Source organism: Oncorhynchus mykiss, chromosome 7, assembly GCF_057628025.1.
Source record: "Oncorhynchus mykiss isolate SJ-2025 chromosome 7, ASM5762802v1, whole genome shotgun sequence".
In the NCBI taxonomy this organism is placed as follows: Eukaryota; Metazoa; Chordata; class Actinopteri; order Salmoniformes; family Salmonidae; genus Oncorhynchus; species Oncorhynchus mykiss.
This window is the reverse complement of record NC_143028.1, coordinates 49,743,409-49,761,765: the sequence shown is the minus strand read 5'-3', so window position 1 is coordinate 49,761,765 and position 18,357 is coordinate 49,743,409. Positions and strand designations below refer to the sequence as shown.

The following is an 18,357-nucleotide window of genomic DNA, read 5'->3' as shown; positions in this document are numbered from 1 at the left end:
CACATTCAGACGAAAATAGCTTAATTTTCATAGCAACGCTATTTGGCTGGCAGCCAGACAAGTAAATGAGCTAACAATGAAAAAGCAAGGTATATTTTTATAATATTCATCATTTAAATAATGTAGCCAGCTACATTTCTTAATGTTTTGCTAAAAGTTCATCTTGAATTTTACCAGAGAAAAGTAGGTTGGCTACACTGAGAAAAGTACCAGAGAAAAGTAGGTTGGCTACACTGAGAAAAGTACCAGAGAAAAGTAGGTTGGCTACACTGAGAAAAGTACCAGAGAAAAGTAGGTTGGCTACACTGAGAAAAGTACCAGAGAAAAGTAGGTTGGCTACACTGAGAAAAGTACCAGAGAAAAGTAGGTTGGCTACACTGAGAAAAGTACCAGAGAAAAGTAGGTTGGCTACACTGAGAAAAGTACCAGAGAAAAGTAGGTTGGCTACACTGAGAAAAGTACCAGGGAAAAGTAGGTTGGCTACACTGAGAAAAGTACCAGAGAAAAGTAGGTTGGCTACACTGAGAAAAGTACCAGAGAAAAGTAGGTTGGCTACACTGAGAAAAGTACCAGAGAAAAGTAGGTTGGCTACACTGAGAAAAGTACCAGAGAAAAGTAGCTACAAATCAGTCAGAGCGCTGTCTGCTGATAGAATGCCAGTTTGTGAATTCTCATCTGAGTGGAGAAGTGCAACAGAAGCATTTTAGATATTTCCTATGTGTTTTACATCTTTTCCTGCATACACATTTTTTTTAAATTTTGTGTTAATTAACTTGACATCTAAGTTTAACTTGCTAGTTACCTAGCCTACCTGGTTAAACAATGGTGAAATAAATAAAACAAATTTTAAAAAGTGTATTACCATCATCATAACTTCATTAGGAATATTTTTGGAACAAAAAGAACAAACGGTTCTCAAGATTTCAGAATAACAGTTCTATTCTGGAACACTAGAGATCCCTTTCGTTCCCGGTTCTGTTTTCCTTCCTCAAAAAAGTATGTTATTTTTCAGTTTTCGTCAGTTCTGTTCCCTGACCCGTTTCCAACCCCTGATGTAAACAATCAGAAATGGCTCTGACAGGTAACGTTTATGTTAGCATTTATGTGGCACCAATGGTGTAAAAATAAAGTTATGTGCTTGATGCACATGTTTAGTGTAAAAATTACTATGATGACTGTCATCACCCACTGCCACAGGGCATCATAGTAATGTTAACACTAAACATGTACATTAAGCAATGCTAAATATAGAAACTGTAGTACAATGGAACTGGAACTGCAAAACACACACATCTGCCACGGCAGACTTGTATTGAGAGTGGAACACCACTAATTAGTCCCCTAAATACAGAAACACACCACACTGACAAACACAGAGGAACCACATCAACGCAACAGGAAACAGAGAATCACATCCCACCGCATGCCATCGCATGCCAAAGGAAGGAATTCACAGACAAAAGGCTGAGAGGAAGAGACAACAGTAATTACACCATGAGTGAATCTCAGTACAGTGTTGGTATGCATCAGGCAACACAACACTTGTATCCCGCAACAACGTTTCTCATCTTATGTGTGAACATGTGATGACACAAAGTGCACCAGTCTGACAGTTCTGAGAAAGCATGATCACCACAACAGAAACTTGAATCATAATAACAGCCTGCAAACAGGACACAGGATAGTATCCACCAGGGGCGCAACTTTGGTTTTTAGAAGGGGGGACATCCAGTCGGATAAACACTCCAAACATCTTACCCGACCGCTTGGAGGCGTCCGCATGGTCCTAAAGCACACCATTGCCTCATTTTGTATCACATTCCAGTGATAAAACTGGGTGGGACAAAAATGCAATTTCAGAATATGGGGGGGATATGCCCCCATCCCCAGTGAAAGTTGCGCCCCTGGTATCCACACACGCACCATGGCTCTTATTTCTTCTCTTGTAGTGGATGCCTATTCTGGATAGTGTCCGAATTGCAAACAAGACATGGTGCTGTAGGAGGACTCCCATTGGTCTCTACGTAAGTGAATTACAGAAACAGACAGCCATTATTGAACAGAGACATCTATTGGAAGCTTCATGTTATGGTCCCTTCTCAAATGGGCCATATTGTGTAACCTCAGCCTGTACTGGCTTTGCCTGCTAGGCCTGTAGCTGTCATTAGGACCTGTAAAAGTCCAGTGGTGAACTACAAATGCCAGCTTGGAGGTTATCAGTGCCCATGTCAAGAGTTTCATCTATTTTCACATTTGTGTTTTTTTCATCAGAAATGATGACACACCTTCATGTGTGTCTAAAATAGTACTCTTCTCATGTTGTTTTATAATAGATTTTAGATTTAGATTTTTGATGCAAAACACTATAAATCAATTGTTTAACTGGAATGGAATGTTGGTTGTCTCACCTAGATGAATGCACTAACACTAAGTTGCTCTGGATAAGAGCATCTGCTAAATGACAAATGTCAAATGTAAATATACAGATACAGATCTAATATTGCTGTATTTATTCATTTAATACACATGTTTCTTAAATATTGATGTCACAAATGTATAATATGTACTGTTCTTTTTTTTTTAAATAGTTATTTGTCACATTTGACTGTTTATAACCTAGCAGTACTACTTATTTCTCTGAGAGTGAGGTGGATACAGTTGAAGTCGGAAATGTACATACAACTTAGCAAAATACATTTAAACTCAGATTTTCACAATTCCTGACATTTAATCCGTGTAAAAAAGTCCCTGTATTAGGTCACTTAGAGTCATCACTTTATTTTAAGAATGTGAAATGTCAGAATAATCATAGAGAGAATGATTTATTACAGATGTTATTTCTTTCATCACATTCCCAGTGGGTCAGAAGTTTACATACACTCAATTAGTATTTGGTAGCATTGCCTTTAAATTGTTTAACTTGTGTCAAATGTGTCAGGTAGCCTTCCACAAGCTTCCCACAATAAGTTGGGTGAATTTTGGCCCATTCCTCCTGACAGAGCTGGTGTAACTGAGTCAGGTTTGTTGGCCTCCTTGCTCGCACATGCTTTTTCAGTTCTGCCCAAAAACGTTCTATAGGGTTTAGGTCAGGGCTTTGTGATGTCCACTCCAAAACATTGACTTTGTTGTCCTTAAGCCATTTTGCCATAACTTTGGAAGTATGCTTGGGGTCATTTTCCATTTGGAAGACCCATTTGCGACCAAGCTTTAACTTCCTGACTGATGTCTTGAGATGTTGCTTCAATATATCCACATCATTTTCCTACCTCATGATGCCATATATTTGGTGAAGTGCACCAATCCCTCCTGCAGCAAAGCACCCCCACAACATGATGCTGCCACCCCAGTGCTTCACGGTTGGGATGGTGTTCTTCGACTTGCAAGCCTCCCCCTTTTTCCTCCAAACATAATGATGGTCATTATGGCCAAACAGTTCTACTTTTGTTTCATCAGACCAGAGGACATTTCTCTAAAAAGTACAATCTTTGTCCCCACGTGCAGTTGCAAAACGTAGTCTGGCTTTGTTATGGCGGTTTAGGAGCAGTGGCTTCTTCCTTGCTGAGCGGCCTTTCAGGTTATGTCGATATAGGACTCATTTTACTGTGGATATAGATACTTTTGTACTTGTTTCCTCCAGCATCTTCACAAGGTCCTTGATTTACACTTTTTACACCAAAGTATGTTCATCTCTAGGAGACAGAAAGCGACAGAACTCCTTCCTGAGCGGTATGACGGCTGTATGGTCCCATGGTGTTTATATTTTCGTACTATTGTTTGTACAGATGAACGTGGTACCTTCAGGTGTTTGGAAATTGCTCCCAAGGATGAACCAGACTTGTGGAGGTCTACAATTATTTTTCTGAGGTCTTGGCTGATTTCTTCTGATTTTCCCATGATGTCAAGCAAAGAGGCACTGAGTTTGAAGGTAGGCCTTGAAATACATCCACAGTTACACCTCCAATTGACTCAAATTATGTCAATTAGCCTATCAGAAGCCTCCAAAGCCATGACATTATTTTCTAGAATTTTCTAAGCTGTTTAAATGTACTGTCAACTTAGTGTATGTAAACTTCTGACCCACTGGAATTGTGATACAGTGAATTATAAGTGAAATAAACTGTCTGTAAACAATTGTTGGAAAATGTACTTGTGTCGTGCACAGAGTAGATGTCCTAACCGACTTGCCAAAACTATAGTTTGCTAACAGGAAATTTGTGGAGTGGTTGAAAAACTAGTTTTAATGACTCCAACCTAAGGTTATTTAAACTTCCGACTTCAACTGTATATAGCGGTTTGCAACAAAATATGTTTATTTTTCTCTCTGAAATTAAACAATTAAGTGATAGATTTACAAAAATATATGCATGTCATTGAACAACCCCATGCCATGATTAAGTTCTTTAAGAAATAAAAGCTAATTTAGCAACATTTCAGAAAATGGATATATAGCATTTTGGAAAGAAACTCTTCATGTAGACTCCTGCCACTGTAGGGGTTGCTTTTGGTCAGCCAGAACCAATTGTGGTGCACGCACCCGGGCCAGTGGTCTATTCGGTGCCAATCACATGGCAATATAACTGCCACTCCATTCATGGGGTAATAGCCTAATAGAAGGAAGGGGGTCTTCTGCATAACTGTCCGCCAGCTACAGTAGGACCCTGGGTGCCCATTGGCGACAGCTATCACTCACCACCCTGAACAATGGCGGCAAGTCTTTACGTGTGTGTGAGGAAGGGAAGGGGAGCTGGAGGGGGGATAGCTAGCTAGCTGCTGGTGTCTCCTCTGACGTTAAACAGAGAGGCTGACAGACAGAGAGAGAGCAGCAGGGGATCCCCAGTGAGTCTCTGTGAATGGCCTGAGTTGATTATTTCCTGATGTTTAACACTCCCTCTGTCCTTCAAAAGACGGATCAGCATGGGCAAGGCAAGCAACACGCTGCTTCACACCAGGCTAACCATTTACTCATACATCCAACACACAAAGTACACACTCTCCAGTCTTATCTACCGTTCCATTCCCGTGTTTAATCACTATTTTGTCATTACTTTGCCACCATGGCCTATTTATTGCCTTACCTCCCTTATCCTACCTCATTTGCACACACTGTATTATTGACTGTATGTTTGTTTTTACTCCATGTGTAACTCTGTGTTGTTGTATGTGTCTTTGTATCTGCTTTGCTTTATCTTGGCCAGGTCGCAATTGTAAATGAGAACTTGTTCTCAACTAGCCTACCTGGTTAAATAAAGGTAAAATAAATACAAATAAAGATGATGCCTCAAAGGTCTTTAAGGGTTAACATCCTACATAGTGGTCACAGCTAGATTGCATCTAAAGAACAGTGAAAAGTACCAGTACAGCATAGACATCTATGTGCTTTGATGTGGTTGTTCAGTGTGAGAGGAGATACAGGCCTCCTGTGATCCTCCCTGTAGCTGCTCATCCGTTAGCCAGACCTGGACTCTGCATCCCAGAGGGCTGTGGTGAGAACGCATACCTCGCTGACAGACATGATGTATTATGGGATGAAGTGTGGAGGCGAGGACCCAGCCCTCCTCCAACCCTGCTCCCTTTATCCCAGGGCTCTCACTCCACAGCTACCTGACAGAGAAAGGAGAGCCTGCTGTTGAAGACCTGACCCCTTTGTGAAAATGATCCTGGAAAAGGCAGACAATCCAAATCCCATCTTTCAACCTGCTCTGTCTCTTTGTTTGATCAAGCTATTCTGAACTCAGCCATGTTCTGTGGTCTCACTGAAATACACTCACTGCTTAGTGTCTCTCCTGTCTATGTGATGGCCAAACGTTTTTTTTTTACTCTTCAGCTCTGAGAACAAGGTTGTAGACTGTGAGGGGCCCTCATTTAAAAAATACATATTTCACCTTTATTTAACCAGGTAGGCTAGTTGAGAACAAGGTTGTAGACTGTGAGGGGCCCTCATTTAAAAAATACATATTTCACCTTTATTTAACTAGGCAAGTCAGTTAAGAACAAATTCTTATTTTCAATGACGGCCTAGGAACAGTGGGTTAACTGCCTGTTCAGGGGCAGAACGACAGTCACCTTGTCAGCTCAGGGGTTTGAACTTGCAACCTTCCGGTTACTAGTCCAACGCTCTAACCACTAGGCTACTCCTCCTACCAGGCAGCATATCTCAATGGGCTTTGAATACAGCGTGTGCGTGTGTGCGTGCCCTGTATATTCCACAGACCACCTCAGTCCCTTTAAGCCCTGTGACAGCACCCACCAAATGGTCTCCAGCTGTGCTCACACCTCATTGAGAATGTGTGTTCCCAGAGTCTCCAGCTTAAGCAGACAGACAGATGGAAGCTATCAGATCAGCCATCGTAGACAGCTTGCAGTAAGTATATCAGTACTGGACCTGCCCCATCAGAGGAAAGCCCTGTGTGATTGTCATCTGTTGTTGGCGTGTTTAACATCTTGTGAGAGAGCTGTGAGATCCCAGACAGACTGGGCTGGGTCTTGTTCGGGCACTTCATAAAGGGGACTCCTATTGTTCTCCACTTGCTGTACCTTTGAACTTGGGGGAGTGCCGATGTTGGCTACCAATCTAGGGTGTCTGAGAAGCCCTAGACTGTATGAGAGACAGGAGACTGGTGAAAGCCAAGCTCTTGAAGGAATTTCCTGTCGTGCGTAGTGGTCAGAAAAACAACAACATCCTCCACTCTAAACGCACTGCTTTGACGGCTTGACTTCCACAACTGCTGCTGATAACATAATGGCAACATGGCAACTGTTGATGTAAGGAGATTCCCATTCATTCGTAGGGAAATGTGATCACTCAAGTTGAGTTCAGTGAGAATGCGAAGAGATTGGGTTGATATAATAACACTTATCTGAGGTAAAATAAACAGAAATGTGTTTTTAATCAATTGACAAACTGCTCTCTTTTTCAATCGATTTTCAGTTTCCCTGCTCATAAGATGCCTGCTCTACTTACTACTGCCTATTAATCCACTGTGTGTGAAGCACGGTTATTATAGCACAGTGTGATACTGTAAATGCTGTCTGCTAGTGATAAGGTAGAAGCAGTTCAACAGGGCTTGTATAATGGAAGTAGATGGAGGGGGGCCAGAGATACTGTACATACAGACACAGACAGGAAAAGCAGGACATACTGTATGAACTACATTAAACAGAGAGTGTTGTACTCACCATACTGGCAACTGGGCCCATTGAAGCCAGCAGGACAATCACAGAGCTGGGAGCTGGAGCGGGATCCCTGTCGACACTGGCCCCCGTTGAAGCACACGCCGTAGCTGCACACCGCTGGAGAACAGCACCGAGATGGGATGGACAGGGTGAGAGATGGAGAGAAAGAAAGAGAAGAGATGAGAGGAGCAGAAACACCTGGGTGCTGTCACAGGATGTCAACATTTGCAGTTCAGGACAGTTTGACCTCATTCTATCAGGGCCTCGTCAGCGCCCTGTTAACACCAGATTGCAAAGGGAATTTGATGCTCCTGATGTTAAACAAACTACACTAAAAGGGCTCCCTCCACCATTTAGCTCCCTTTAAGAAGGAGGGTGGATGTCAGGCACATTGCCCGGTGAAAAACCCTTAATCTGAATGTTTTTCTGGGGGGGGGGGGGAGTGAATCAGCTGAGAAGATTTATCCCTGAGTGAGATAAACAGGCTACATCTCTGCTAAAGGACATACAGTAGTCAACCCCCCACCCCCATCTCTCTCTCACTGGCATGTGTGAGGATCTTACGCAAGATAGTTCTCATGTAATACCATATGACCATCTATCAAAACTGGTATAGTACGGTCACATAGCGATCTGCCCTTAAACTGAACTCCACACAGACAAAGATCATGCATCCAGTAGTATTAGTGTAAGATGAGGCAGAGAACCACAGGGTGAATCAATCTAGGACAGAGAATGGTTAAATCTAGTTAAATCCCCAGAGTCAAATTCCTTCTCTCATTAAGACGTGGGAAATTTGTGGAATCTAGGGGGGAATAAGAAAACACCTCAAACCACTGGGTAGCCAAGCCACGTGAATCCAGCACAGAGGTGTAGGCATCGCATTCCATACAGTCACATAACTCACATTCTATCTCTCCTTCACCTCCAAGCGTGTGTGTGCGTGTGTGTGTGTGTATGTGTGTATGTGTGTGTGTGTGTGCATGCATGCATGTGTTAAGCAGGGTGTAGTCTTAGAATGATTGGCGCTTGTGTTTTCTCACACCCATTTTGGCAGTGGCAGGAATTAGGCTCAGACAGAGATGTAAAGTCACCTAATCATGTCAGGAATGCCCGCTCTCATCCCATCCCTCCTCAGGTGTAGAGATGCAGTGTCTACCAAAATGCATTTCATTGCTCATCTAATCCAATTGGCAACTGGAAGACCAATTCTACAATCCCTCTCCTTTTTGAAGCCATATATGAGCCCGTTATTAGTTGTAACGACATACCAACCAAAGATCCGAGGTGGTGCACAGTTCAACATTAGCAATAAAAATGATTGACAAGATATTCAAGTTTTTTTTAAGCGACAACAAAAGGAGAAAAGGGTTTGGCAGTCTATAAATACCTTCCTCGGAAAAACGATTAAAACCAAATGATGTCCAATATGTAATTTTATGTCGTCATCTCGACAGGTGGTTTCTCTAGCTATAGCTGCCGTGTGTCATAGAAACAGCAGCTCCTCTCAATTCCGGACAGCTTCATAATGAACAGCCATTCATCTCACTCACATCCCACAGGTGCGTGACATCGGCAGGAGAGGAGACAGAGATGGGACAATTCATCTAAAGAAAACAGATGGTTCTGTCACCGATCTCCATTGGAAGTACTGTAACCACTAGCAATGCAAGTTAGTAAGAGGCTGGCCCAGCAGACCTGCTGTGAAATCAATGACTGTATATCCCTGTAATCTAATCGTAAAGTGACTTTCATGTCCCCACACACTGTTCTGCTGTATCTATAGTACAGCGTACTGTAGGATTACTGCTGTTCTGACCAGGCTATGAGGTGCTGAGAGCAAAATTACATGACTATAGGAAGCAACATTATTTTATGTTTAACAAGTAGACACTTCTTTAATGACCTGAGAAAACCACTGGCAAGGAAACAAGGGGTCAAACAAACCTGAAGTTTTCAAAATGCCACAAGGCAAACAAGGGGTCAAACAAACCTGAAGTTTTCAAAATGCCACAAGGCAAACAAGGGGTCAAACAAACCTGAAGTTTTCAAAATGCCACATGGCAAACAAGGGGATTGTCTTTTTCCCCCTCCATAAATGGTAGACATAGACTTTTTGGCAGCTAACTAGGGAGGGCATTTTTGACCCGCCCTTGTTGCCCACTCCTTGCCCCTTACACTGCTTAATCTCCCTTGAAATAATTCCTTAACTTGCCGTGCAGTGTGGCGAACGGCGTAAGACTCACTCTCATCTGTCTCTGTGATTGCCTTCACTCTGTAACAAAGACACCTTGTCTGAGGGGATTATCTGCTTCCACAGAGTCAGAGGGCTCTATTTTCGTTAAGGAGGCGCAAGTGTAAAACTCACGTCAGTTTGCAATTTCGTCATGTAAAAACTGGCGCACTGGTATTTTCCAGCCCTAATGCCAAGTTCAGCAATTTACCTGACTAACATCAGCTCGCTTGCGCTGAGGTGGGAGGGGTGGCAATCAGGGGTGGGAGGGGTGGCAATCAGGGGTTGGAACCGGTTGAGGGAACAGAAAATAACCAGAAAACCAGAAAATAACAAAACATTTAGAGGAACAGAACCAGAACAGAAATAAAGTGATCTCTACTGTTCCAGAACAGAACTGTTATTTTCAAATCTTGAGACCCTGCACATATCTGACCAATTAACAACCAGTTTTCCTGTTCCATAGCAAGCTGCTCTATCTGTGCTAATTATTGGGGTAAATTAGGAAAAAATAATGAGCTAAATGTAAAAACAATGTTGATTATATCCTTCCTGTTTGGCCCTGTCCGGGGGTGTCCTCGGATGGGGCCACAGTGTCTCCTGACCCCTCCTGTCTCAGCCTCCAGTATTTATGCTGCAGTAGTTTATGTGTCGGGGGGCTGGGGTCAGTTTGTTATATCTGGAGTACTTCTCCTGTCCTATTCGGTGTCCTGTGTGAATCTAAGTGTGCGTTCTCTAATTCTCTCCTTCTCTCTTTCTCTCTCTCGGAGGACCTGAGCCCTAGGACCATGCCCCAGGACTACCTGACATGATGACTCCTTGCTGTCCCCAGTCCACCTGGCTGTGCCGCTGCTCCAGTTTCAACTGTTCTGCCTTATTATTATTCGACCATGCTGGTCATTTATGAACATTTGAACATCTTGGCCATGTTCTGTTATAATCTCCACCCGGCACAGCCAGAAGAGGACTGGCCACCCCACATAGCCTGGTTCCTCTCTAGGTTTCTTCCTAGGTTTTGGCCTTTCTAGGGAGTTTTTCCTAGCCACCGTGCTTCTACACCTGCATTGCTTGCTGTTTGGGGTTTTAGGCTGGGTTTATGTACAGCACTTTGAGATATCAGCTGATGTACGAAGGGCTATATAAATAAATTTGATTTGATTTGAATTTGATTTGATTTTACAGGTCATAAAACATGTATGAAAAGGAACAATATGAACAGATCCCACGGTTCAGAACTTTATTATGCTTGTCAGAACAGTGGGACGGAACAAAAAAAGAAGGGGTTCTGTTCGGAAAGGAACGGTTGGAAAATAATTTGGGTTCCAACTCCCAGTGCCAATAGTTGAGGTGTGACCCTAAAAACAAGCGCAAAAGTGACAATTTCGTGCAGTGCTAATTGGAAGTTTTAAGACCCACAGAAAGCAGGTCTTAACAGTAACACAGTTAATAGTAGCATGGATTTTGAGAGCGGAAGCGAGGACGCTTGGTGAATCTCGTATTTTGAAACAAACAAACAACTATTGGTTTCCCCCCATTTTGTTTAATTTGCATAAAAACCAAGCCTACCCTGCCTGCCCACGGGGAGCAATGATGGTGCATGTAACTGTATTAATCCTGTTTAAAATAAGGTGTTGTTTAGTTTTGATTTGAATTATACAGTTTTTCTAGGCCTTATCAATAGCCTACTGAATTTAATTGTGCTTATTGACTACATTTGGCATGTCCATGTCCAGACTATAATTTACAGTAGGCCTAGGCCGTATATCAGTGTGATTTCTATAGCCTATGTTTAACAAAGTATTTCCATATTGAAGAAAAGCAATTACAACAATGTGGACTGCAAACATGTTCAACACATTTAGCAAAGATGCGGCAGGCTATTTAACGAACTAGGCTACAATGGTCTAACATTAGAATCAGAGTTGATGACAACGCAATACATAAAAGACTGTAAATATATAACTTGCACCGCTACCGGATGGACGCTGGAGTCCAAGGAGCAGGTGTCACCAGCTCAGCCTCTGACAGGGCCTACACATCACATCATTGGCAGTTTCTCTCTATAGTCTACGATAAGGCTCTGCTTGTTTCGGCTGTGTCGATCTGTTTAACGCCCAGAGTGAGAAAGAGGGGGAGCAGACTTACTGTAATTGTTAGGCACAAAAGCCCCAGTCGCCAACTGTTTGGGTTAGTAATCGGTACGCACGTAGCGCAGCACTGTAGTTTGAGGCAGCAAGACATGTTCTGCTTTGCAGATACATGTGCCAAAGCAAAGGGTTCTCACAGGAGCCAGGCCAGGGGCAGCACTGTCAGATGGTCCTCGTCATCAGAACAACTTTAAATGTCACTCAGAAATGGTTCCAGGGCATTCCAAAAATGTGTAATTATCCATGCTTTGCATAAAATCTCTTGTCATTTACCATAAAAATATTTCAAGCCTGTATCCTAAATCACTTATCTTAGTATGTATTTGATGGATTTCTCTGAATAGGGAAATCTCTTAAGGTAGGATATGCAGACTGCATGTGAAGTGGAAAAACCTGGTGGCTAAACTGAATGAATCAGAATGTCTCACTGTCTAGGAGTGTCGGTCACATCACAGAACTGTGTCACATGGGTGGAGGAGAATATTTGTGGTACATTTGACACTCCTGCTTTTCATACACCGTGTTTACCATGGACATGTAAAACCCAGATGAAAACATCCCAAGACAATGAGCTTGGTCTCTGTGACACTGAGACACCATGCCATGCCTTAGTTGGACAGCCGGCCTGTTTATGCACGTTTGTTTATGTCTTTGACCAGTGACATAGCTGTTCCCAGGATGCAGTGTTTCTCCACACAGACACAAAGACCCCCCAAGGACAGCCAATCTCCTCGTCCCGTTACTGGGCCTGCTTCAAGTGTACATCCGCCAGCCTGGTCTTTCCCGCCACAAAAGGGGGCCAGTTCCCATTCAGCAGTTAAACGAGGGCCCAAACTGGTGGCGCCATTGTCCCTGCTCTTTATCCCCTGTCACAAAACGAATTGTTGCCGTCAATCAACATAACTGCCCGCTTCCACTCTTGACCGTCCCAGTCCACTCTCCAGCCAGCGGCCACTCGCTGGGGATAAACACTTAGCTTTTTGAATGGACCTTAGAATGTAGATGTGGACGGAAGTCTCAAGAAGCACCATTAGCAAGTACCGCCACCAGTACAGGCATTGTGAAAAACAAGGTTTGTCGTCAATTAATTGATTGGTATCCGTTGGCTGAGTGATGCATTGATGTCCCATTCCATAGGCCTGAATTTAGCTCTCCCTACTACTAGTTGCTCCATTTGTGTGCCACTCCCCCACAAAAAGAAACCTATTTCAATGGATGAACCAAATGAAGCATTTGCATGCACTTCCATGTGCACTTGACTTGGAAAAACAGTGGCAGGTGGAATTCAAGCCAGTTAGAACACATGTCAGTGTGCACAGATCCCACTCCTTGTGGGAAAGGTTCCTATTGATTGCACCACTACAGGATTCTCAGTCAAAACAGGCCTATGCAACCGAAATGTTGGGTTTTAACGCATGTACTGGACAAAGAGGATGTCTTCTAAATCCATTAGGTCTGCACTTTAACTTTGATTACATGCAATGGCTACCATCTGCCATCTGATACTTCAGTCTAAGAATCCCAACTATGTCATGTCAATAGGATGCTTGTCCCACACTATCTGAAATCAGGATTAGAAGGCAGGGAATAGAACGACTAGGAAAAGGGAGGAAGGGGAGGGACAGAGCAGGAGCCGTGACAAGAAACCAAAATATTTCTAATGTTTTACAATTCTCAATCCTTAAAATGACAAAATAAGAGTATCTCTTAGCAGAGGACGAGGGAGAACTCAACAAGTGGAGCCAGCAAGTCGGAAAATGCCCACAGCGAAAGTGAACAGCTGGACTGTATATGGGCGAGAGATGGGGAGAGAAGGAGGACGATAGAAGTAAGCCAAAAGGAGAAGAGAGAGGGGGATAGACAAAGGGTTGGAAAGGGGGCTGTTAGCATGACTGCTCATCACTGTGCCGGGCTGTTTTTCTCCATGATGTGACTTCATTCCGCTCAATTGTCTCACAATAACCACTGGTCATTAGTCTAATTAGCTTACATTCACTTTTTATTAGAGTAGAGGAACCCGCACCACACACACACACACGCACACATCTCACAGATGCCAGACACTAAATCACTATCTTAATGCACAACATTCTCATTTCAATCTCTGGGGTTTTCAGAGGCTTTACAAAAGCTGTATGTTTTACGGTTTCTGCTAAAAAGCTGATCTGTCTCCTTGGATGTCAAATGCACTGTCCTATAGATTGAATTGTGTTGAATGAAGAACACTGGAGATAGCACAGGCCTAAGTGTGTGAGAGCGAGAGAGGGTGGATTGTGGTGTGAGCTTCCTTTTATCCTGGTTCAATGGCTCAGAGAAAAGGGTGATTAGTTTTTCCCGTCTCAAAGTACTGCCATGTCTTAAGTTACGGAGATAAAAGCCCAGCCGTGCGTCGAAGAGAGCCGACATTGTCACGCAGAAGAAAAACAAAACCCTGCGATTTAGTGAGGGAGACACCGGGCAGCGCTGGGGAATGCCTGTTAAGATGTTTCTTTGTGTGGTGTTTTAAAACAAACCAAATCTCAGGGGTTGAGCAGACAGCCTAATGCTTCCCTGGATAATGTAATACTGTAACATTCTAACCAGAGACAAAGAGGTCTTTGAGGAAAGCATGGACCCCATAATGAGACCCTGCTGAAAGGCACATCCAGGGGATCATCTCTTGCCCCCTCGGCCCATCCCAGCCTCTTCCCACCAGCGCCTGTCCCAGACATTAGCATGCTCCACAGGCGTGAGAGGAGGTTAGATACAGCATACAGGGTGGTCCCGGGGCCTGGACACAGGGGATGAAGACTGGTAGGGATAGTGATGCCTACGCTGTTTACGGGGGCTTTGCCTGGGATGCTCTCTGAAGTATGCAGGTTACGCAATGCCGATCATAGGCTGTAAAATCCCATCAAAGGGCCCTGCCAGGTTTCACTGACTTGGGGATAAGCCTGTCCACACAGAGATTTTCAGCACAAGGCCCAGCAGCAGACTCACCCCCAGTCCCAGTCTTATGCCCCTTGCCCGCCTCATGCAGCCTCATCCACTGCCCTAGAGAAACTGTGCTCTCTTGTTTCCGTGGCACCTAGCCCAGCAGATCCCCATAACCCTCCCATCCATCATCAAAGGATTAGATTTGGGGAGATTCTCTTTAGACTCATTGTAATGTTTTCTTTTTGACTATTTTCTGTTCATTTGCAGTTAGGCTCTCTACTCTGGGTTGATAGTCATTGTTTCTTGCCCCCAGACGAGGGTTGGTTGCAGTAGCAATTTAAGCATGCAAATCTTGGATGAGTACTTCTAATGTAACTTAATGGCAGCACCCATCCGGTTTGGGACTATCATTTGTTTTTCAACAGGACAATGACCCAACACACCTCCAGGCTGTGTAAGGGCTAGTTGACCAAGAAGGAGAGTTAATGAGCGCTGCATCAGATGACCTGGCCTCCACTATCACCCGACCTCAACCCAATTGAGATGGTGTGGGATGAGTCGGACCGCAGAGTGAAGGAAAAGCAGCCAACAAATGCTCAGCATATGTGGGAACTCATTCAAGACTGTTGGTAAAGCATTCCAGGTGAATCTGAGGGAATGCCAAGAGTGTGCAAAGCTGTCATCAAGGCAAAGGGTGGCTACTTTGAAGAATCTAAAATATGAAATATATTTTGATTTGTTTTACACTTTTTTGGTTACTACATGATTCCATATGTGTTATTTCGTTGTTTTGATGTCTTCACTAGTATTCTAGAATGTAGAAAATAGTACAACTAAAGAAAAACCCTTGAATGAGTAGCTGTGTCTGGTACTATATATTAGCTAAACAGTTGGAGTTCAAAATAGGTGGGGTTCTGCCTCACCTGCACTGAATGACAGGTCACCACTACTTGGTTGGTTGGTTGTGACTAGGGTTGCAAAGGGTCAGAAACTTTCTAATACATTTCTGGAATTTTCCCGGAAATTTTCCATGGGAAGTTAAGCCCGGGAATTTGGGGTATTTTACTTAAATTAATCAAAAAAGTTAGCTTATAACAGTGAAATTTTTTGGGTGGGATACACATAAGGCAATTCTAGATCTGTTGGCATATTTTGGTTAAACTATCCAGATTCAATGGAATTGCAACCCTCTGCATTCTTCCATCACATGTACAGTGCAGTCTTCAATCACATGTACATCTGATTCTCAAGATCTTGCACACTAATGAGATGCTATTGAGGCCCCACTACTACACTGTCTGAGCAAAGGACTTCATGTTTTCTGGTAAGTTTTGATTACAATACTGGGCAGTGTGAATATATTTTATATGACATACATGATTTTTGGTTAACTAATAAATAGTAGCCTACAGCAAAGTGTGTTTAAATCATTTCTAACTTGTTAAAAATGTATGCTAGTTAGTTTTTGCTACCATGTGGGTTTTAGCTTACTTGAGCCTGCTAACTGAGGAGTGTTAATTCACCTGTTTCCATACATGTTTCATTTTAAAACATTTATCTTACAAAGGAGTTGTTCAATTTAACTGCTTAACTATTTATCTGTACAAGGAATTGTATTTGTTAACAATAAAAATAAAATCCAATCTTTACAGGGAATGCCACGGGCACTATCTGATGTGTGGAGACATTTCACTGCAGCTAATGTAGAAAGAAAAGCTGTGTATCAGGAGTCAAGGTAAGATCCAAGTGCAGACCGGACGGCAGGTAGGCTCAGGGTCAGGGTAGGCAGAGGTCAATAATCCATAGGTGGGACAAATGTACAGGACGGCTGGCAGGCTCAAGGTCCGGGACAGACAGAGTGGTCAGGCGGGCGGGTACAAGGTCAGGACAGGCAGGAGAGGCAGGGAAAAAGACAAGAGCTGACAGGACGAACGCTGGTAAGATTGACAAACAAGATGAACTGGCAACAGACAAACAGAAAAGACAGGTATAAGGTACACAGGGGATAATGTGGAAGATGGGCGACAACTGGAGCGGGTGGAGACAAGCACAAAGACAGGTGAAACAGATCAGGGCATGACACTGTGTATATTTGCAAATACTGTGTCAAATCATATATGAAGAATGCAACAAAGATGCAGAATCATCTGGCCAAGGGCATAAAGTTCCCTCAGCGCTCACAACAAGCAACCTCTGACAAAAGCCCCTCTACTTCTATTCGAGGTGAAAATTATGACTCAGAAACTTTATCGATAGCAACAGCTCATGGTCATTCTGGAATCAGAAGTTTTCTTGACTCAATGGAGGAACGTAGTCAGAGAAATGCTGATGAATGTCTTGCTCGAGCTGTGTATGCAACTGGTTCACCTCTGATGCTCACAGGCAATGTGTATTGGAAGAGATTTCTGAATGTTCTTCGCCCAGCATACACCCCTCCAACCAGACATGCTTTATCTACTTATTTGCTGGATGCAGAGTTCAACAGCGTTCAAATGAAGGTCAAGCAGATCATAGAGAAAGCAGACTGTATTGCAATCATGTCTGATGGGTGGTCGAATGTTTGTGGCAAGGAATAATTAACTAGATCATCTCCACCCCTCAACCAGTATTCTACAAGAGCACAGACACAAGGGACAACAGACACACTGGTCTCTACATTGTAGATTAGCTCAAGGCAGTCATCAGTGATGGACCACAGAAGATATTTACACTGGTGACAGACAATGCTGCGAACATGAAGGCTGCTTGGTCTAAAGTAGGGAGTCCTACCCTCACATCACCCCCATCATGTTGTCATCATGTTTGACAGTCTCCTAGAGGGGAAAGAGTCTCTCCAATAAATGGCCATATCACTGTCTGCCGATATGGACAGCCCCATCAAGAGAATCCTCCAAGATGATGTATTTTGGGAGAGAGTGGTAAGCAGCCTGAAACTCCTGAAACCTATAGCAGTAGCCATTGCACGGATTGAGGGAGAAAATGCCATCCTGTCTGATGTTTAGACTCTTGCAGATGTAAGAGAATAAATCCGTACTGCCCTGCCCACTTAACTGTTGCTCCAAGCAGAGTAAACTGCAGTTCTGAAATACATCAGAAAGCGTGAAAACTTCTGCCTGAAGCCCATACACGCTGCAGCGTACATGTTGGACCCCAAGTATGCTGGCGTACAACAGCATCCTGTCGGGTGCAGAGATTAACAAGGGCGATGGTGTCATCACTACCGTGTCTCGACCCCTTGGCCTGGATGAGGGCAAGGTTCTTGGCAGTCTGGCGAAGTACACTTCCAAGCAAGAGCTTTGGGATGGAGATACCAATATGGCAGTCATGCCAACATATTTCATCAGCCACCTGGTGGAAGGGACTTTGGGGATCTTAGGCTCTTTCCCCTGTTGCCTCCATCATCCACCAAATCCCACCAACACCAGCCACCTCAGAGAGCAACTGGTCCTTGTTTGGTAACACACATACCAAAGCACGCAACAAGCTGACCAACACAAGGGTTGAAAATTGGTGGCCTTCTGGGCAAATTTGAGGCTTTTTGAGCCTGACAACGAGCCATCCTCAACAAGTTTGGAAAGTGACAGTGAAGATGAGGCCTCAGAGTCTGATGTTCAAGGGGTGGACATTGAGGAGGTCCAGGGAAAAGACATGGAAGCCTGAGAGGAAGACAACCAAAGCTTTAGTGTCTAAACTACCATTTTACAGATGTATGTTGAACAATTTTTGGGAGATGTAATGGATCATTGGGGATCATTCAATATTCCCTTTCCTTTGTTGTTCAGTGAAATCATCCCATGTGAAGAGTCAACTCATTTAATTACAGTTAAATTCGTAACTTAATTGATAAAAAATTCTGTTGGAAGGATTTAATAATTTGCATGTCTGTAA

General features: G+C 43.4%; 1 protein-coding gene across 1 annotated transcript in view; it reads right to left on the bottom strand.

Annotated features, from left to right (window-relative positions):
* The window catches only part of LOC110528970 (uncharacterized), an 81,249-nt gene that overhangs the window by 55,150 nt on the left and 7,742 nt on the right, over positions 1–18,357 (bottom strand). The window contains exon 4 of the mRNA XM_036983552.2: positions 7,177–7,290. Coding sequence (XP_036839447.2) covers positions 7,177–7,290 — 114 coding nt within the window. The remainder of the gene's footprint in view (positions 1–7,176; positions 7,291–18,357) is intronic.